The 22,530-nt window shown below is 47.8% G+C and overlaps 1 protein-coding gene and 2 non-coding genes across 6 annotated transcripts in view; all 3 read left to right on the forward strand.

Annotated features, from left to right (window-relative positions):
* LOC140399990 (histone H2B-like) overlaps positions 1 to 18,673 on the forward strand; it is a 41,828-nt gene extending 23,155 nt beyond the window's left edge. The window contains exons 1-2 of one of the 4 annotated variants that reach the window (XM_072489491.1): positions 12,340 to 13,114; positions 18,136 to 18,673. In XM_072489491.1, coding sequence (XP_072345592.1) covers positions 12,399 to 12,785 — 387 coding nt within the window. In that variant the 5' untranslated portion in view covers positions 12,340 to 12,398 and the 3' untranslated portion in view covers positions 12,786 to 13,114; positions 18,136 to 18,673. Of the gene's footprint in view, positions 1 to 12,339; positions 13,115 to 18,135 lie in introns of those variants that run through there. The other 3 variants (XM_072489492.1, XR_011937942.1, XR_011937941.1) reach the window with 3 other exon arrangements.
* A 2,462-nt stretch (positions 18,674 to 21,135) lies between these two features.
* Positions 21,136 to 21,207, forward strand: trnag-ucc (transfer RNA glycine (anticodon UCC)). The gene has a single exon. It is a non-coding gene; the product is annotated as a tRNA-Gly (tRNA).
* Positions 21,208 to 21,646: 439 nt separating this feature from the next.
* Positions 21,647 to 21,718, forward strand: trnac-aca (transfer RNA cysteine (anticodon ACA)). Its single transcript has one exon. It is a non-coding gene; the product is annotated as a tRNA-Cys (tRNA).
* The last annotated feature ends 812 nt before the right edge of the window (positions 21,719 to 22,530 follow it).

Consider the following 22,530-nt stretch of genomic DNA (forward strand, 5'->3'; position numbering starts at 1 on the left):
ATAGTGGGAACAGTGGGGGATCTCAACTTCCTCAATATGAACTGGGGTAGTCATAGTGTGAACGGTTTAGAGGGAGCGTAATTCTTAAAATGCATCCATGAGAACTTTTTAAGCCAGTACGTAGAAGGACAGACAAGAGAGGAGCGGTCTTGGGCTTCACTTTCAGTAACGAAGCTGGACAAGTGGTTGAAGTATCGTTGGGGGAGCATTTTGCAGACAGTGATCTTAACTTCATTAGATTCAAGATAGTTCTGGAAAAGGAGATGGATGGACCTGAGATCAAAGTTCACAAATGGAGGAAGGCTGATTTTAATAAGAACAGATATGATTTGGCCAGAGTGGATCGGGAGCAGACACCTTTCAGTAAATCTGTGACAGAACAGTGGAACACATTCAGCAAGGAAATAGGAGAGTACACGGCCAACATGTTCCAATCAAGAAAAGGGTGAGACCAACAAATCCAGTCAACCATGTATATGGAGGGATATACAGCGTTGGATCAGTAGAAAAGGGGAGGCTTGTGGCAGATATCAAGGGCTCAAAACAGCAGAAGTGCTAGAGGTGTACAGAATGTGCAAGAGGGGACTTAAAACGGAAATGAGGAGAGCAAAAAGGAGACATGAACATAAAACATTACAGCGCAGTACAGGCCCTTCGGCCCTCGATGTTGTGCCGACCTGTGAAAGCACTCTAAAGCCCATCTACACTATTCCCTTATCGTCCATATGTCTATCCAATGACCATTTGAATGCCCTTAGTGTTGCCGAGTCCACTACTGTTGCAGGCAGGGCATTCCACGCCCTTACTATTCTCTGAGTAAAGAATCTACCTCTGACATCCGTCCTATATCTAGCTCCCCTCAATTTAAATCTATGTCCCCTCGTGCAAGACATCACCACCCAAGGAAAAAGGCTCTCACTGTCCACCCTATCCAATCCTCTGATCATCCTGCATGACTCAATTTTTTTTTTTTTTTTTTAATTTTTTGTAGTGTACCCTATTCATTTTTCTGATTAAGGGGCAATTTGGTGGGGCCAATCCACCTAACTTGCACATCTTTGGGTTGTGGGGGCGAAACCTACGCAAACATGGGGTGAATGTGCAAACTCCACATGGACAGTGACCCAGAGCCAGGATCGAACCTGGGACCTCAGCGCCGTGAGGCAGCAGGGCTAACACACTGCGCCACCGTGCTGCCCTATTGTATGTCTCAGTTAAGTCACCTCTTAACCTTCTTCTCTCTAACGTAAACAGCCTCAAGTCCCTCAGCCTTTCCTCTTAAGATCTTCCCTCCATACCAGGCAACATTCTGGTGAATCTCCTCTGCACCCTTTCCAATGCTTCCACATCCTTCCTATAATGCGGCGACCAGAATTGCACGCAATACTCCAAATGCGGTCGCACCAGATACTGAAAGGATACTGGCAGGTAAAATAAAGTTGTTAAGTTGTTCTACAAGTACATTAAGTGTAAAATGATAACTTGGGGCAGAGTAAGGCCCATGATGGATCACAGTGGTAACTTGTGTGTGGAGCCGGGTGATGTAGGTGGAGTTCTAAAAGGGTATTTTGTGTCAGTGTTCACCCGTGAGAAAGACAGTGTGGGTATAGATATCAGGGAGAAGGACTGTAATAAAACTAAAGAGATTAATATAGACAGAGAGGAGGTTCTGACTGGGAGGCTTCAAAGTAGACAAAACTCCAGGGCCAGATGAAATGTATCCCAGGCTGATGAGTGAGGCAAGCGAGGAAATAGCAGGGACACTGGCAATAATTTTCAATTCCTCTCTGGCCACAGCAGAGGTGCTGGCGGATTGGAGGATCGCCAATGTGGTACCATTATTGAAGAAGGGAGGAAAGGATGAACCAGGAAACTACAGGCCAGTCAGTCTAACCTGTGTGGTGGGGAAACTATTGGAAGCAAATCTGAGACACAGAATTAATCTTCATTTGTAGAGGCAGATATTAAAAGATCAGCGTGGTTTGGTTAAGGGGAGGAGATGTCTGACCAACTTGATTGAATTTTTCGAAGAGTTGAACAGGTGTGTCAATGAGTGAAATGCATTTGACGTAATCTACTTGGACTTCAGCAAGGCTTTTCCTCCGGTCCCACATGGGAGACTGATGTGAAGACACATGCCCCAGGGACTGAAGGAAATTTGGCAAATTGGATCCAAAATTGCTGAGTGGCAGGAAGCAGAGGCTGTTGGTGGAGGAGTGTTTTTCTAATAATAATAATAATAATTGCTTATTGTCACAAGTAGGCTTCAATGAAGTTACTGTGAAAAGCACCAAGTCGCCACATTCCGGCACCAGTTCGGTGAGGCCGGTACGGGATTTGAACCCGCGCTGCTGGCATTGTTCTGCATTACATGCCAGCTGTTTAGTCCACTGTGCTAAACCAGCCCCTAGCCTCTGATTGGAAGATTATGTCCAGTGGTTTTCCACAGGGATCAGTGTTGAGGCCCTTGCTGTTTGTGGTTGATACAAATGCTTTAGATATGAATATAGGAGGGTTGATCAGTAAGTTTGCTGCGAATATGAAATTTGGTGGGGTGGTAAATATTGAGGAGGATAGCCTTCGAATACAGGATGACACAGATGGACTGATCAGTGGCAAACTGAATTCAATCTGGAAGAGATGCAGTTGGGCAGGACAAACAAGCAAGAGAATACATGATAAATGGCAGGACGCTGGGAGGCTCGAAGGACCGGAGGGATCTTGGTGTGCATGTACACCAGTACCTCAAGGTGGCAGAGCAGCTGGATACAATGGGTAAGGAAGCCTATGGCAGTGTGGATCAAACTTTTTAACTGGGGTCCAATTTTTACCAACCGGCCATCCTTCGGGACCCTCGCTGGGCGGCCTTTGCGACCATCGCCGGCTGATCTTCGCGACCCACCATTTTCACTTGACTTTAATGTGACAGGTGGGCCTGCTCGGTCCCCACGATCTCACTTGCTTTGTTATTCAATGTTACATTTCTGATAATGACTTCAGCTGATGATTGAAGATCTCACTGCATCCGTTGAAAAAAATACAGAGGTTTGTCCTTGAACTCGCCCTGCTTACTCTTCAAATGTCTTTGACAATTTGAGGTTTTAAACATTCATTTGCCAGTAATTCCCGACATGTAACACCCATGAAATTTGACTCCTGATTGCGGTGGCACAATTTATAAACCCACCCCTGAAATAATCATAGATTATCATAGAATCTACAGTGCAGAAGGAGGCCATTTGGCCCATTGAGTCTGCACCGGCTCTTGGAAAGAGCACCCTACCCAAGGTCAACACCTCCACCCTATCCCCATAACCCAGTAACCCCACCCAACACTAAGGGCAATTTTGGACACTAAGGGCAATTTATCATGGCCAATCCACCTAACCTGCACATCTTTGGACTGTGGGAGGAAACCGGTGCACCCGGAGGAAACCCACGCACACACGGGCAGGATGTGCAGACTCCACACAGACAGTGACCCAAGCCGGATTCGAACCTGGGACCCTGGAGCTGTGAAGCAATTGTGCTATCCACAATGCTACCGTGCTGCCCCTAATCATCATTGTGGTGCTTTGTTCCTGTTTTCAGCTTCTTCATGGGTTGTTCACCAGAGGCCCTGGAGTTCACTCCAGCACTGCTGGCAGCTGCAAAATGGAGGAATCTGGCTTGGGCCCAGAACACGTGATGTCAGCGTACGGGGCGTGTGACCTGCTCTCTGGCGCCGCCTCCGGTGGGAGGAGTCCAGAATTTGCTGAAAATAACTGGCCTGGGATTGTGCACTGACATCAGGAGGAGCCGGTCCACCTTGCGCACTACTTGATAAGGTGGGCAGGCGCGGATGGCAGTTAATCTTAAAACGGCCTCACGGCCGGCACTTTTAAAAGCTGGTCGTGACCATTGGCCATTCCCCCCGCAATATGTTCTTTAAAAAATATGTTTTATTGAAATTTTTTTCCCAAACAACAATTTTTCCCCTCTTACAAAACAAACGCAACAATAACAATACAGAAATTTTTAACAATACACAAGTAGCAAAACCCCTTTATCTTTGACCTAAACTAAACTAAACCCCCCCCCCTTCCCCCTGGGTTGCTGCTGCTGGTCATCTGTCTTCCCTCTAACGTTCCCCTAGGTAGTCGAGAAATGGCTGCCACCGCCTGGTGAACCCTTGAGCCGATCCTCTCAGGGCAAACTTTATCTGCTCCAGTTTAATGAACCCCGCCATATCATTTACCCAGGCCTCCAGTCCGGGGGGGTTTCGCCTCCTTCCACATGAGTAGGATCCTGCGCCGGGCTACTAGGGACGCAAAGGCCACAACGTCGGCCTCTTTCGCCTCCTGCACTCCCGGCTTTTCCGCAACTCCAAATAGAGCTAACCCCCACCTGGTTTGACCCGGGCCTTCACCACCCGCGAAATCACTCCCGTCACTCCCTTCCAATACCCTTCCACTGCCGGGCACGTCCAAAACATATGTGCGTGGTTTGCCGGGCTCCCGCCACACCTCCCACATTTGTCCTCCACTCCAAAGAACCTGCTCAATCTTGCTCCCGTTATGTGTGCTCTATGTAGCACCTTAAATTGAATCAGGCTAAGCCTGGCACATGAGGAAGAGGAATTTACCCTGCTTAGGGCATCAGCCCACATACCCTCCTCTATCTCCTCCCCTAGTTCTTCTTCCCACTTTCCTTTTAGTTCGCCCACCGACTCATGCCCCTCTTCCCTCATCTCTCGGTAAATCTCTGACACCTTGCCCTCTCCGACCCACACCCCTGAAAGCACCCTGTCCTGTATCCCCTGTGCCGGGAGCAACGGAAATTCCCTCACCTGTTGTCTAGTAAACGCCCTCACCTGCATATATCTCAAGAAATTTCCCCGGGGCAACTTATACTTTTCCTCCAATGCTCCCAAGCTCGCAAAAGTCCCATCTATAAATAAATCTCCCACCCTCCTAATTCCCAACTGGTACCAGCTCTGAAATCCTCCATCCATTCTTCCTGGGGCGAACCTATGGTTGTTCCCGATTGGGGACCCCACCAGGGCTCCCCGCACCCCTCTCTGTCGCCTCCACTGTCCCCAGATATTCAATGTTGCCGCCACCACCGGGTTTGTGGTAAACTTTTTAGGTGAGATCGGTAGCGGCGCCATCACCAGCGCCTCTAAACTCGTCCCTTTACAGGACTTTCTCTCCAGTCTTTTCCACGCCGCTCCGTCACCCTCCATCATCCATCATCCATTTACGTATCATTGCCACATTGGCAGCCCAATAGTAATCTCCCAAGTTCGGTAGTGCCAATCCTCCTCTGTCCCTACTCCGCTGAAGGAACCCCCTCCTTACTCTCGGAACTTTCCCTGCCCACACAAAGCTCGTGATGCTCCTGTCTATTTTATTAAAAAAGGTCTTGGTGATTCGTATAGGGAGACATTGCAATACAAATAAGAACCTCGGGAGGACCATCATCTTAATTGCTTGCACCCTGCCCGCCAGCGATAGAGGCTGCATGTCCCACCTCTTGAAGTCCTCCTCCATTTGTTCTACCAACCGTGTCAGATTAAGTCTGTGCAAGGTTCCCCAGCTCCTAGCGATCTGAATCCCCAGGTATCGGAAGTTTCTTTCCACTTTCCTTCGAGGCAAGCCTTCTATCTCTCTACTCTGGTCCCCTGGATGTATCACAAATAATTCACTCTTCCCCATGTTTAGCCTATACCCTGAGAAATCCCCGAACCCCCTCAAAATTCGCATAACCTCTATCACCCCCCCCCCCCCCCGCTGGGTCCGACACGTATAACAATAGGTCATCCGTGTATAACGAGACTCGGTGTTCTTCTCCCCCTCTAATCACCCCTCTCCAATTCCTGGAGTCTCTCAATGCCATGGCCAGAGGTTCAATTGCCAACGCGAACAACAATGGAGACAGCGGGCATCCCTGTCTTGTTCCCCTATATAGTCGGAAATACTCCGATCTATGTCGAACTGTAACTACGCTTGCCGTTGGAGCCCCATAAAGAAGTCTAACCCAGCTAATAAACCCGTTCCCAAACCTCCTTAACACTTCCCATAAATACTCCCACTCCACCCTATCAAATCTTCTCTGCGTCCATTGCCGCCACTATCTCTGCCTCCCCCTCCACTGGGGGCATCATTATCACCCCTAATAGTCGTCACACGTTAACATTCAGTTGTCTCTCTTTTACGAACCCTGTCTGGTCTTCGTGCACCACCCCCGAGACACAGTCCTCTATCCTCGATGCCAGTACCTTTGCCAACAATTTGGCGTCCACGTTCAATAATGAAATGGGTCTATAGGACCCGCACTGCAACGGATCTTTATCCCTCTTCAAAATTAACGATATCGTTGCCTCCGACATCGTTGGGGGTAGAGACCCCCTTTCCTGGCCTCATTGAACATCCTCACCATCAACGGGGCCAACAAGTCCACATATTTTCTGTAATACTCCGCCGGGAACCCGTCTGGTCCTGGGGCCTTCCCTGCATGCATGCTTCCCAGTCCCTTAATAACCTCGTCCACCCCAATCGGTGCCCCCAGGCCTACCACCCCCCGCTCCTCCACTTTTGGGAACCTCAATTGGTCCAGGAATTGCCGCATCCCCTCCTCTCCCTCTGGGGGTTGAGACCTATACAGTTCCTCATAGAAGGTCTTGAACACCTCATTTATCTTTCCTGCCCTTCGCACCGTGTCTCCCCTTTTGTCTCTAATTCCTCCTATCTCCCTCGCTGCTGCCCTCTTTCGCAATTGATGAGCCAACAGGCGACTAGCCTTTTCCCCATATTCATACCTCCTCCCCTGTGCCTTCCTCCACAGTACCTCCGCCTTTCTGGTGGTCAGAAGGTCAAATTCCGTCTGGAGTCGTCTCCTCTCCCTGTACAATTCCTCCTCCGGGGTCTCTGCAAATTCCCTATCCACCCTTAAAATCTCCCCCAGTAATCCTTCCCTTTCCTTGGCCTCTGTTTTCCTTTTGTGGGCCCCAATGGAGATCAGCTCTCCTCTGACCACCACTTTTAGTGCTTCCCATACCACTCCCACAGGGACCTCGCCGTCGTCATTGACCTCCAGGTATCTCTCAATACACACCCGCACTCTTGCACACACTCCCTCATCCGCCATCAGTCCCACATCTAAATCGCCAGAGTGTTCTCTGCTCCCTTTCCTCTCCTAATTCCAGGTCCACCCAATGTGGGGCATGATCCGAAACCGCTATGGCTGAGTACTCAGCTTCTTCCACCCTAGAGATCAACGACCTTCCCAAAACAAAAAAATCTATCCGGGAGTACACTTTATGGACATGGGCGAAGAAAGATAACTCCCTAACCCTAGGTCTAAGAAATCGCCATGGATCCACTCCCCCCATTTGGTCCATAAACCCCTTAAGTACCTTGGCCGCTGCCGGCCTTCTTCCGGTCCTTGAGCTGGATCTATCTAGCCCCGGGTCCAGCACCGTATTAAAGTCCCCTCCTAAAATCAAGTTTCCTACCTCCAGGTCCGGTATACGCCCCAGCATCCGTCTCATAAATCCCACATCGTCCCAGTTTGGGGCATACACATTAACCAACACGACCTCCATTCCCTCCAGCCTGCCACTCACCATTACATATCTACCTCCGCTATCTGCTATGATGTTCTTTGCTTCAAATGCTACCCGTTTCCCCACCAAAATGGCCACCCCTCTATTCTTTGCGTCCAGTCCTGAGTGGAACACCTGTCCCACCCATCCTTTCCTTAGCCTAACTTGGTCTGCCACCTTTAGGTGCGTCTCTTGGAGCATAACCACGTCTGCCCTTAGTCCTTTCAAATGCGCGAGCACTCGGGCCCTTTTTATCGGTCCGTTCAGGCCTCTCACGTTCCACGTGATCAGCCTCACTGAGGGGCTACCTGCCCCCCTCCCGTGTCGACTAGCCATTACCTTCTCTAGGCCAGTCCCATATCCCGCCTCCGCGCTCCCGCTCGCTCCCCCAGCGTCGCACACCATCCCCGCCCACCCACTCTTTAGCCATTTCCTTTTGGATTTCCGCAGCAGCAACCCAGTTGTCCCCCCCCCTCCGCCTCCCTACCCCCCTCCCCGCTAGATCTCTTTCTAGCATGATTGCTCCCCCCCCATATTACTTCCGTAAGTCAGCTGACTTCAACTGACCCCGGCTACTCCTGCTCACTCCTCGACCCCCCCGTGTGGGGAACTCCCATCCGCCTTGCGCCTGTCTTCCCGCCTTATTCTTTCTGGTGCGGTAACATCCCTTTACCTGACCCGCCTCTTATGGCGCAGCTCCCTTTCCCCTCCCCCTCCCCTTCCCCATTCCCCAACTATGTTCCGTCTTTCCTCCCTCACCGGCGCCCACATTTTCCCAATGTCTCCCCCCTTCCCAATTTACTTCTCAATTAACTTCAACCATAACATTAACAATAACATTTCCTGCAGCATCAGTCCCTCAGTTCCGATCCAATTTCTCTTCTTTGATGAAGGTCCATGCTTCCTCCGCCATCTCGAAATAATGGTGTCTCTCCTGATACGTGACCCATAGTCTTGCCGGCTGCAGCATCCCGAACTTCACCTTCCTTTTATGCAACAGCTCTTTGGCTCGGTTGAAGCTCGCCCTCCTTCTCGCCACCTCCGCACTCCAATCCTGGTATACCCGTACCACTGCATTCTCCCATCTGCTACTCTGCACCTTTTTAGCCCATCTCAGGACCTCTTCTCTATCCTTAAGGCGGTAAAATCGCACGATTATCGCCCTGGGTGGTTCTCCCGCTTTTGGTCTTCTCGCCGGAATCCGATTTGCCCACTCCACCTCCAAGGGGCCGGTAGGGGCCTCAGCACCCATCAGTGAGCTCAGCATCGTACTTGCATACGCTCCACAGTCCACTCCTTCCACACCCTCAGGGAGACCCAGTATCCGAAGGTTCTTCCTTCGCGCTCCATTTTCTAGGGCTTCGATCCTTTCAGTACACTTTTTATGAAGTGCCTCATGCGTATGTGTCTTAACCACCAGGCCCAGGATCTCGTCCTCAATATCTGTCACCTTCTGCTCCACCACGTGGAGCTCAGTCTCCTGGGTCTTTAATGTCTCCTTGAGCCCCTCAATTGCCTGTAGCAACGGGGTCAGCACCTCCCTCTTCAGCAGCTCCACGCGCCATCTCACAATTTCATCCTGCTCAGGCCTCCATGTCGCCTGCGCTTTCTCCGCCGCCATCTTGTACTTCTCTCTTTCTGACCCTTTGGTCGACGATTCCTCGCGCTGCAGCCGCCGCCGCCGGTTTTTTCCTCCTTCATTTGGGGGGGACTCCCTTCTCACACACCCCACACCGGGTTGCGCGTCGAAAAATTCCCCGTTGGGGCTCTTAAAAGAGCCCGAAGGTCCGTCGGAGCTGGAGCCGCCAAAACGTGCGGCTAGCTAGGCATCACCGCAACCGGAAGTCCCTTCAGTGGCCTTGATGAGGTCTTTTCACAGTTGTTCCCTCTGCTGCTAGAATTCATCTTTGATACAGGCCCTCAGGTCAGCTTGCAGCTTCCCCCCGCAATCTTGATTACCGCCACCATCCTGGAACCTTCCCGAGATCCACCCACAGGACACGACCCTGAGCTTAAAAATGCCAGGCCCATGATACCACAGACTATATTAGCCGAGGCACAGAGTTTAAGAACAGGCAGGTTCTGCTGGAACTGTAAAACGTTGGTAAATCCCACACTCACACACTGTATCAGAGAGTGAGTAAATCGCACACACACACACTGTATCAGAGAGAGAGTAAATCCCACACTCACACACTGTATCAGAGAGTGAGTAAATCCCACACTCACACACTGTATCAGAGAGTGAGTAAATCACACACTCACACACTGTATCAGAGAGTGAGTAAATCCCACGCTCACACACTGTATCAGAGAGTGAGTAAATCCCACACACACACACTGTATCAGAGAGTGAGTAAATCACAATCTCACACACTGTATCAGAGAGTGAGTAAATCCCACGCTCACACACTGTATCAGAGAGTGAGTAAATCCCACACTCACACACTGTATCAGAGAGTGAGTAAATCACACACTCACACACTGTATCAGAGAGTGAGTAAATCCCACGCTCACACACTGTATCAGAGAGTGAGTAAATCCCACACACACACACTGTATCAGAGAGTGAGTAAATCCCACGCTCACACACTGTATCAGAGAGTGAGTAAATCCCACACTCACACACTGTATCAGAGAGTGAGTAAATCCCACACTCACACACTGTATCAGAGTGAGTAAATCCCACACTCACACACTGTATCAGAGTGAGTAAATCCCACACTCACACACTGTATCAGAGAGTGAGTAAATCCCACACTCACACACTGTATCAGAGAGTGAGTAAATCTCACACTCACACACTGTATCAGAGAGTGAGTAAATCCCACACACACACTGTATCAGAGAGTGAGTAAATCCCACACTCTCACACTGTATCAGAGAGTGAGTAAATCCCACACTCACACACTGGATCAGAGAGTGAGTAAATCCCACACTCACACTGTATCAGAGAGTGAGTAAATCCCACACTCTCACACTCTATCAGAGTGAGTAAATCCCACACTCACACACTGTGTCAGAGAGAGAGTAAATCCCACACTCACACACTGTATCAGAGAGAGAGTAAATCCCACACTCACACACTGTATCAGAGAGTGAGTAAATCCCCACTCTCACACTGTATCAGAGAGTGAGTAAATCCCACACTCACACACTGTATCAGAGAGTGAGTAAATCGCACACTGTGTCAGAGAGAGAGTAAATCCCACACTCACACACTGTATCAGAGAGTGAGTAAATCCCACACTCACACACTGTATCAGAGAGTGAGTAAATCCCGCACTCACACACTGTATCAGTGAGTGAGTAAATCCCACACTCACACACTGTATCAGAGAGTGAGTAAATCCCCACTCTCACACTGTATCAGAGAGTGAGTAAATCCCACACTCACACACTGTATCAGAGAGTGAGTAAATCCCACACTCGCACACTGTGTCAGAGAGAGAGTAAATCCCACACTCACACACTGTATCAGAGAGTGAGTAAATCCCACACTCACACACTGTATCAGAGAGGGAGTAAATCCCACACTCACACACAGTATCAGAGAGTGAGTAAATCTCACACTCACACACAGTATCAGTGAGTGAGTAAATCCCAAACACTCACACTGTATCAGAGTGGGTAAATCCCACACTCTCACACTGTATCAGAGGGTGAGTAAATCCCACACTCACACACAGTATCAGAGAGTGAGTAAATCCCACACTCACACTGTATCAGAGAGTGAGTAAATCCCACACTCACACACTGTATCAGAGAGTGAGTAAATCACACACTCACACTGTATCAGAGAGTGAGTAAATCCCACACTCTCACACTGTATCAGAGTGAGTAAATCCCACACTCGCACACTGTATCAGAGAGTGAGTAAATCCCACACTCACACACTGTATCATAGAGTGAGTAAATCCCACACTCACACACTGTATCAGAGAGTGAGTAAATCCCACACTCACACACTGTATCAGAGAGTGAGTAAATCCCACACGCACACTGTATCAGAGAGTGAGTAAATCCCACAGACACACTGTATCAGAGAGTGAGTAAATCCCACAGACACACTGGATCAGAGAGTGAGTAAATCCCACAGACACACTGTATCAGAGAGTGAGTAAATCCCACACGCACACACTGTATCAGAGAGTGAGTAAATCCCACAGACACACTGTATCAGAGAGTGAGTAAATCCCACACTCTCACACTGTATCAGAGAGGGAGTAAATCCCACACTCACACACTGTATCAGAGTGAGTAAATCCCACAGACACACTGTATCAGAGAGTGAGTAAATCCCACAGACACACTGTATCAGAGTGAGTAAATCCCACACTCACACTGTATCAGAGAGTGAGTAAATCCCACACTCACACAGTGTATCAGAGAGTGAGTAAATCCCACACTCACACACAGTATCGGAGAGTGAGTAAATCCCACACTCTCACACATTACAAGACACTCACAGTTCCTGAAGGAATCCCAGACTGCCGCACAATCCCTCTCACCGACAGCTAGGTCACATTTCCCGGTGAATCTTTACACATTGACAAACTGGGACTGGAGACATTCTTTCTGAAATGGATTCCCTGTTTGTAGTAAGAAGGTTTCTGATTGGTGGAAATTCCTAAATGTGATTGGTCTGTTTACATCTCCAATCAAATAAACAGAACGTAACTGGCTGTCCTCATTTTCACAATGTCCAATCACAATCATTCCTTTCCCCATTCCTCATTAGCATAGGCGTGAGGCTCTGTCTATTTAATCAGCGCTCGGAAGGGGTTTGCTTTATTTCTGGGTGAAATTGACGATGGCTGACGAGAAGAAACCAACATCGAAACCAGCTTCCAAGAAGGGAGCCAAGAAAGTCATTAAGAAACCGGCAGTAAAGGGCGGCAAGAAGCGGCGAAGGTCGAGGAAGGAGAGTTACTCCATCTACATCTACAAAGTGATGAAGCAGGTTCACCCCGACACCGGCATCTCCTCCAAGGCCATGAGCATCATGAACTCCTTCGTCAACGATATTTTCGAGCGCATCGCGGGTGAGGCTTCCCGCCTGGCCCATTACAACAAGCGCAGCACCATCAGCTCCCGGGAGATCCAGACCGCCGTGCGCCTGCTGCTGCCCGGGGAACTGGCCAAGCACGCCGTGTCGGAAGGGACAAAGGCGGTGACCAAGTACACCAGCTCCAAGTAAAACTCCACAAGGACTGAAAACCACCCCAAACACAACGGCTCTTTTAAGAGCCACCCACAATCTCTGTGAAAAAGCTGCACCATCTTTTCCCGCATTGACTTGATGAGAAATCTCTTTGTGGAGGAGAGAGATTTGTCCCGTTCCAGAATGTTGTGAATGTGGCTTCATACCCGCCCGTCACAGACACTTTCACACAGAAGAGAATCAAACTGAATTGAGAGCGGATTTTTAACGCAGTCTGGCATTTGTGACGGACAATGAGGAGAAACACAATTTCAGGAGGGAATTCTTTCTATTTAATGATAACCATATTCAGAGTTTAACAACTGGTGAGTTAAATTAATAAGGAAATTATTATTTTTTTCTTTCGGGTGATGTGTTTCCCGCTCTCGGGACACAGTAAAGGCGGGAATTGAGAGGTTATTTTCGGGCTGATCTGTTGTTCCGCAGTTTTCCCAGGGGACGGAACCAGCGAGATTTGAGCACACACAGGACCTGAGTCCATTGCCGCGCTTTAAGATCTGCCTCTCCCCGGCCCTCTCTATTCTCCGGACACAAAGCTGCCTGTTCCACCGGCTGGATAGAGTCGGTGATTCTCTCCACACTTCCCAGTAACATTCCCGGCCGCTTTCAGGAGAGAGGTTCCGAAATCAGCCCTTTCTCTCTGTCCCTGTGAAGCCTGTGTGAAGGAGTTGGTTGGTAATCTCTATGTTTCTGCTTTTGCAGTGAGCTGAGATTTGCTCCGTTTTAAATTGCTGAACGGGGTCGCCGGTTACAGAGAAGAGATTGACAAAATCAAACTGTTCCGAAAATAGCGCCCGGATTCTGGGAGGGAAAATAGTTTCCTGAACATGGAGCCGTTCCGTTATTTGGGATTTTCCTGAACTGAAATTGGCGGGAGTTTCGAATTTGAAAATGTCAGCCAATCAAAACCTCCACATTCTTCTCCCTGGCCTGTGATTGGTTAATTGTTGACTGTCCTTGAGTTTTAAATATAATTTGTTTCCACCGACAAATACCAGAATATTCTGAAGATGAATAAATGTGATGTTTCCTCCAAACAAGTTTTTGGGAAGAGTGTCGCCAGCTCCTTGTCACACACAATCCGTACATTGTCACTGACAGAGCAAAGAGACACAGACAGATCATCAGTTCCACAGTCTCAGGCAGCAGAAATCGTTCCAGGGACACAGTTTCAACCCATCAATCAAACAGCAGGAGAGACAGACGCTGTGTCCATGTCACCCTAACACAGTACCACTGACAGGAGGCCCCATAAATCCCAGTGCAAATTCTCACCCATTCTCATCATCACTGTATCAGTTCCACAATGGAGCAGCTTAGTGAAATAATCAATATCAGAGAAAACTGACACATGGATTCCGGTTAAGAATTACACAATTAATCTTAATAATGTACTCTGGGATTCGAGTTAAATACCAGCCACATCACTCACATCAGGGGTGGCTGTACTAATCCTCCGAGTGTGTCCTCTCAAATAGATTAGTTGCAAACACAAATATCAGGTGCATTCTCAGATTGAGATATGCTGAAAGCGACAAAGTTTATGAAAATAAAAGATACAATCTCATTTCGCTGACTATGAACTGAGCTGTAACTTGCAAACTATTGCAAAATCCTCACTGAATCTGTTCCAGATGGAAGATACTGCAGCAATTCCAGACTGTGGTCCATTTTACATTCATGTCAAAATGTTGACTCCGAATCAGACTGAGTGTCACAGATCAAATCATGTGTACAACCTGAGTTTCACTTCCAGAGCAATCCAGTATCAGATTGAAGGTTACATTATCTTTCACAATTGTGTTCTGATATTAAATGCTGGTCCAAAATTCTCACATTGTTTGCTTCAAACCTCCCACAGCAATGGTTTCTTTCTGTGCTGGAAATTTACGTGGAATGAATGCAAACTTATAAACTGTCCCAGAGATTGAAAGGTCACATCCTGAATCGCATCCTCCCACTGAGTCACAGAGCCTGACAGGTACAGGATAATCCCCAAACACATGTTTAGATTAAGATCCATCCTCACACTGAGCCCTGGAGCATGACAGATTCAGGATTATTCTCAAACGGTTGTTCAGAGTAAGATGCTGAAAGACACTGTACTCACTCATAAATAGCAATCACAAAAAGCAATCAGACTCAACAATTGTACCTCTGAGAGATTTAGAAATGGTTAAAAGACTCTCAGAGAGGAAACAATAATGACATACAAACGGAAGACTGCGTGCACACACACCACACAAACGTATTCCCATACACACACACAGGTATACACACAGAGCTTTACACACGTATACACAGAGATACACACACAGTGTACAGGCCCACACACATTATACATACAGTTGCACACACACAGATACACAAACATAGACACACAGGTATATACACGTGTACACACACAGTATACAGAGTCAAACGCGTTATACACAAACAGTTGTACACACCCGCACACACAGGTATACACACACAGGCACATAAACATTCACACAAATTCTCAAATACACACACATATATAGAAACACGCATGTGCTCACAGACACAGATATACACAGAGACAGATACATTACATCAGAGAAATAATTAATCCAGCTGCAGTGAAGTAACAGAGATATAGTTCTAATACAGGATGGTGAGTGGCTGGAGGAGAGCCTCCAGGTCGCGGTGTCGGCCGCCCTTGTCCCTCTCTAGATGGTGGTGGATGTGGGTTTGGAAGGTGTTGCCAAAGGAGCCTTGGTGACTTCCTGCAGTGAATCCTGTAGCTGGTATACATGCTGCCACTCTGCATCAGTTGTGGAGCGAGTGAGTGTTTATGGATGGGGTACCGATCAAGCAGGATGCCTGGTCCTAGATGGTGTCAAACCTATTCAGTGTTGTTGAAATTGCAACTATTAAAGGAAATGGAAATTATTCCAATACATTCCTGATTTATGCTGTGTCGACAGGGTTTGGGGAGTCAGGGAGTGAGTGCCTCGCCACAGGAGTCCGAGTCTTTGGCCTGCCTTCTAGCCACAGTGTTTATATGGCCAGTTCAGTTTCTGGCCAGTGGCAATCAGTCAGATGTTGGCAGTGGGGTTTCAGTGATGGGAATTCCGGTGAATGTCAAGGGGCGATGGTTAGATTTTCACTTATTAGAGATGGTCTTTGCCTGGAACTTTTCAGCCCAAGCCTGGACATTGTCCAGGTTGCTGCATTTGGACATGGACTGTTTCATTAACAGAGGAGTTGTGAATGGTGCTGAACATTCTGCAATCATGGAAAGCCTGTGTGTGTTTGCAGCATTTACAGCGTGTGTCCCTGTGGGAGTAAATGCCATTTCAGACATTGGTTGCACAAATTAAGTGTTTGCTGGAACCCCCTTCCAGCCGAGTAAAAAACCCGTTTCCTGGAAAGAAATGTCAGATACACTTGTGGTGAGAAGCTAAATGTTTCTTTTTACTGTAACGGAAAGTATAAAAAATAACTAGCAGAGAATGGTTTCGATCCATCGACCTCTGGGTTATGGGCCCAGCACACTCTGCTCTATGATTATTAGTATTGCGTTGAAGCGACACAATTCCTCACTTCCGCAATGTTGTTCATCAGGACCACATGTGCTCGACAGCGCACCCTGGCGGCACAATTCCACTGTGTCACTCACCAACAATTGAACACACACACACACACGCGCAGCAGCTGGACACTCTCACCTTACACAAGAAAACACACACGCACACAAGCATCGACTGACTGATCATATATAGAAAGTGCTCCCATTAAGTTCCAGTGTTCTCTGTCTTCAGGTGACGCCCCGGAGGACTGGAGAATAGCCAATGTTGTTCCTTTGTTTAAGAAGGGGAGCAAGGATAATGCAGGGACCTACAGGCCGGTGAGCCTTACGTCAGTGTTAGGGAAATTACTGGAGAGAATTCTTCGAGACAGGATCTACTCCCATTTGGAAACAAATGGACGTATTAGAGAGAGGCAGCACGGTTTTGTGAAGGGGAGGTCGTGTCGCACTAACTTGACAGAGTTTTTCGAAGAGGTCACAACGATGATTGATGCACGGAGGGCAGTGGATGTTGTCTATATGGACTTCAGTAAAGCATTTGACAAGATCCCTCATGGCAGACTGGTACAAAAGGTGAAGAAGTCACACGGGATCAGGGGTGAGCTGGCAAGATAGATACAGACGTGGCTAGGTCATAGAAGGCAGAGAGTAGCAATGGAAGGGTGCGTTTCTGATTGGAGGGCTATGCCTAGTGGTGTTCCGCAGGGATCAGTGCTGGGACCTTTGCTGTTCATAGTATATATAAATGATTTGGAGGAAAATGTAACGGGTCTGATTAGTAAGTTTGCAGACAACAAAAAGGTTGGTGGAATTGCGGATAGCGTGAGGACTGTCAGAGGATACAGCAGGATTTAGATCGTTTGGAGACTTGGGTGGAGAGATGGCAGATGGAGTTTAATCCGGACAAATGTGAGGTAATGCATTTTGGAAGGTCTAATGCAGGTAGGGAATATACAGTGAAATGTAGAACCCTCAAGAGTATTGACAGTCAGAGAGATCGAGGTGTACAGGTCCACAGGTCACTGAAAGGGGCAACACAGGTGGAGAAGGTAGTCAAGAAGGCGTACGGCATGCTTGCCTTCATTGGCCGGGGCATTGAGTATAAGAATTGGCAAGTCATGTTGCAGCTGTATAGGACCTTAGATAAGCCACACTTGGAGTATAGTGTTCAATTCTGGTCGCCACACTACCAGAAGGATGTGGAGGCTTTAGAGAGGGTGCAGAAGAAATTTGCCAGGATGTTGCCTGGTATGGAGGGCATTAGCTATGAGGAGCAGTTAAATAAATTTGGTTTGTTCTCCCTGGAACAACGGAGGTTGAGGGGAGACCTGAAAGAGGCCTACAAAATTATGAGGGGCATAGACAGAGTGGATAGTCAGAGGCTTTTTCCCAGGGTAGAGAGGTCAATTACTAGGGGGCATAGGTTTAAGGTGTGAGGGGCAAGGTTTACAGGAGATGTACGAGGCAAGTTTTTTACACAGAAGGTAGTGGGTGCCTGGAACTCGCTGCCAGATGAGGTGGTGGAAGCAGGGGCGATAGTGACATTGAAGGGCATCTTGACAAATACATGAATCGGATGGGAATATAGGGATACAGACCCAGGAAGACTAGAAGATTTTAGTTCAGGTGGGCAACATGGTCGGCTCAGGCTTGGAGGGCCGAAGGGCCTGTTCCTCTGCTGTACTTTTCTTTGTCTTTGTTCTTTGTTGTAAAATCTCCCCTCTTTCCTCTTGTGTAACTGTGTTATCTGCATCTTCACTCTGTTATTGACAGGTCTTCCCTGATGTTAATTAAACTGCTTTCCGATATTTCAGTATATTCTCTCCCGCTGAACTGTGATTTCTACTGTGGAACCGAGATCTCTACTGTGTAACTGCTCTCTGCTGTGGAATATGATCTCTGCTGTGAACTGTGCCTCTGCTGGGAAACGGCGACCTCTCCTGTGCAAATGTGCTCTCTGCTGTGAAACTGTGCTCTATGATGTGTTACTGTGTTCTCTGCTGTGGGATTGTGTTCTCTGCCGTAAACTGTGTGCTCTGCTGAGAAACTGCGATCTCTCCAGTGGAAATGTACTCTCTGCTGTGAAACTGTGCTCTCTGCTGTGAAACTGTGCTCTCTGCTGAGGAAACGTGGACCAGATGTGATGCAGCTGAGGGTGCTGAGTGATGTAACGTGGACATGGTGAAGTTACTGGCCAGAAATTTCCGAATTCTATTTTTGTTTTTAATGGACAGCTACAATCCACGTGTTTATTCTAGGACACAACAATGAATAAAAATGAATCAGTGCTGAGCACAATTCTAACATCCCACACCTCCAGTTTGTTCTTATTGAGAACCCCGTCCTCGATGGAAGCTTTTGCTCTCCGGATCAGACCACCACCTCCTGGGAATACAGCAGCGATACCTCCAAGATCTGATCTGTAACAGAATCACAGAATAATACAGTGTCCCCTTGTGACTGAAGGGAACAGGTGCTCCCTATCCGCCCTGTCTATACCTATCATTATCTTGTACACCTCGATGAGATCACCCATCAGTCATCTCTGTTCCCGCGAGAGAGAGAAAACAAGCCTATCCAACCTCTCTTCATATCCTAAATGCTACATCCCAAGCAACATCCTGCTGAATCACCTCTGCAACGCACCCAGTGCAGTCACATATTTCCTAGAATGTGGTGACCAGAATTGCACACGGTACTCCAGCTGTGACCTCCCCAACATTCTATACAACTCCACCATGACCTCTCTGCTTTTGTAATCCATGCCCCGATTGATAAAGACAAGTATCTCAAATGCCTTTTCCACCACCCTATTAACCTTGCCTTCAGAGATCTATGACCTTTGTTCCTCAGGACTTTCCAGTGTCAGGCCATTCACATTAGTTCTACAATAATAATATAATATTCTTCATTGTCACAAATAGGCTTATATTAACACTGCAATGAAGTTGCTGCGAAAATCCCTACCAAATGGATCACATCTAATTTTTCAGCGTTAAATTCCATCAGCCACTTTTCTGCCCATTTGACCATCCCGTCTGTATCTTCCTGTAACTCAAGACACTCAACCGCACTGTGGGCTTGAAACTCAGTGAAAGGATTTCACATTCCTCTCGGAATCTGAACACCAGCTCAATCCCAACATTCAGCTTGGGTGGGCAGACAAGACAACGTCCTTCCCGCAGCCCCCCAGCACAGACTGGATAATATCCCAAACTCGTATCCTGCTATTGTCACATTGCTCCACCACCTTGGTCTCTTCACAAAAGTCCAGGAACCTCAACCCAAATCCTCAGACCTTTGATTATCTCTTCAAACAACATCTTGTCCCTGATTAAGTTCATCCTGGGAAGAGGGGCTCGGTATTCCGAGTTTCTCTGCAGGCATCCGGTTGCTGTTGATGGACCAAAAGAGGCCTCACGCCTGAAAGAAAGCCTCTCTCACAGCCCTGTGAGCGTGTCTCCATTAGACGGTGTAGTCAATACCTGCAGAGTAGATAACAATGAGGAGAAGGGTGAGCAATTTCAGCGTCACAATTCTCTGGATACAGAGCATTCAAAATATAATATTATTGAAAATACTGAACAGATCCTCTGGGAGCAGGACTCAAGTCAAAGGGGAAAATCCAGTGGGTTTCTAGTGGAGAGATTTAACAACTGGATGATGGCAGCTGAAATCAGTCCTTGCGTTACAATCTCTGTAGATATTCTACTGAATTTAACCCTGCAAAAGGCATATTTTCCGACTAGAAATCCAACACATTTTCCCCTGTTGTGGAGGAAGTTCTCAATCGCACAGGTGGTCAAACGCAATAAGGCTGGGCTGGGATTTGAGTCCAGATTTTTCTTCAGTGAACAGACACTTTACTGGACGAAGGTACAGAGTCTGAGGATGTTCAGCTAATCACAGGGCAATACTGGAAATACTGTACAGATCTGTCGTATCTGTGAAAAGAGAAATAGTTAACATTTCACAACCTGACCTTTCGTTGGAACGACCTGTTTCTCTCTCCACAGAAGCTACCGGATCAACTGAATATTTCCAGCATGTTCTGTCTTTGTTTCGGGTTTGCAGCATCCGCAGTATTTTGCTTTTGGGTCAAAGGACAATGAGTTGCCTTTCCTGCCCTGAGGGTTATTGCAGGTCTCTCTGGCTGTGATTGTCGCTGATTCGGCCAAACATTTACAATCTATCATTAATTGACCGTGAGAATGGGCGGTGAGGGGGATTCTGGAACCGCTGCAAGTCCATATGGTGTATGTACACACACAGTGCTGTTAGGGAGGGGTTCCAGGTTTGGATGGTGCCTCGCGGAGGAAAAGTCAATTTCAGGAGTGGGATTCGAGCCCTGACCTCCAGAGGAGACTGCGACCTGCGCTCGGCCATCCTGACGTATTCGAAAGGTTAGGTGCGATTGGGCCGAAATCGGGTGCTCTTTCCGAGGGTCGGTGCCGACTCGATGGGCCGAATGGCCTCCTTCCGCGCTGGAGGCATTCTATGATTACTGAAATAGGGTGAAAATGGCAGCATCAGGACACAGGGACGAGTTAAGGTCTCAGGCGAGAGGAAGTGTCCTGTGTAATGACACATAGAATGTACATTTATTGTGGACTGGTGCCATCTCCTGGCTGAACAGGAGCCGTGCGACACGGACACTTTCATTCAGGAGCATTTTAAATTGGAGTGAAATAACTTACGCAAAGTAAGTATTTGTTACGAAACAGTTAATCAAACTGATCTAAAGAACCAAAAGGACACGTTTCCATCCCGTGAGCGATGGTGGTATAGTGGTGAGCATAGCTGCCTTCCAAGCAGTTGACCCGGGTTCGATTCCCGGCCATCGCAATAATAAATTTGCAATTTTTGCACCTCTTTGTGAGTTTCAAACTGAGGAAGAGAAAGTTTCTCACTCAGAATTTAGTGGCAAGTACAGCGAGGAGTGAAATAAGTAACTTTCTCAACATTTTTAATGTGGTTTCAATATGGACAGTGTTCGACTATTCACTGTCCAAGCCCTCCGACAAAAGCTAAAAATCACAGCATTTTCACTTCAGCCTCATGAAGTGGACCAGACACAACAGACACGTTACAGACGAGGATGGGATTTGAAGCCACGTGTACAGAGCACAATGGATTATTGTGCATCACCTTAACCACGTGGTACAGCTGCTTTACTTCATGGTCCTTTAATATCCCTCAATCTGACTTCTCTGCGTTTCTTTCACACAGTTGGGTATAAATAAAACATAAATCTATGAGGAGAAACCCGCAGTGGTCCGCACTTGGGCTTGTGGCGCAACGGCAGCGCGTCTGACTACAGATCAGAAGGTTGCGTGTTCAAATCACGTCAAGCTCAGGATGTTTTTCTGCCGCTGGTTCCAGGAATTTCTCTCTGTGGGAATGTTCCTGAAATGACTCCGTTCAAAGCCGCAATGCTGGTGTATCTTTCCGGATATTTCAGATTGACCCGCTCAGTTCATATATTTGAGCAGTTTCATCAAACATTCGGATAGCTCAGTCGGTAGAGCATGGGAGTCTACCTCCCAGGATCGAGGGTTCGAGCCGCACGTTGGCCGCTTCCATATTATTATCTGAGAATATTGAACCAACTGTGCTAACCATTGTGCTACCGTGCTGCCCAAACAGTTGGTTCAATCTCACTGCTCCAGAACTACTGGGCAGTTAAAAGCAAGGATGTCGCTCTTTTCGGACGGAGATGAGGAAATTTCTCCCTCTCAAAGTTGTGCGACTTTGGAACTCTGCCTCAGAAGGCCGCGGAAGCGGGACATTGATTATTTTTAAGGCGGAGATGGGGAAATTCTTGTTCAGCAAATAAATCAAAGGTTTATCGGGGTTGCATACAACCATTGCATTCAGCCAGTTACCTGGGTGCACAAGCGTGCGGTTTTTTATTTGATATATCAGTTCCACACCATAGTGAAACGGTCTTAAAATGTCGTTTTCATTTCTTCACGTGTTCTCCACTGATATATTCGCTGCAATAACTTCTCTGGGCACAAACCACGGTAGCACAAGTAGCTAGCACTGTGGCTTCACAGTGCCAGGGTACCAGGTTCGATTCACTGTCTGTGCGGAGTCTACACTTTCTGCCCGTGTCTGCGTGGGTTTTCTCCGGGTGCTCCGGATTCCTCCCACAGTGCAAAGTCG

The sequence above is a fragment of the Scyliorhinus torazame genome, chromosome 24 (genome assembly GCF_047496885.1).
Source record: "Scyliorhinus torazame isolate Kashiwa2021f chromosome 24, sScyTor2.1, whole genome shotgun sequence".
NCBI classification, from domain to species: Eukaryota; Metazoa; Chordata; class Chondrichthyes; order Carcharhiniformes; family Scyliorhinidae; genus Scyliorhinus; species Scyliorhinus torazame.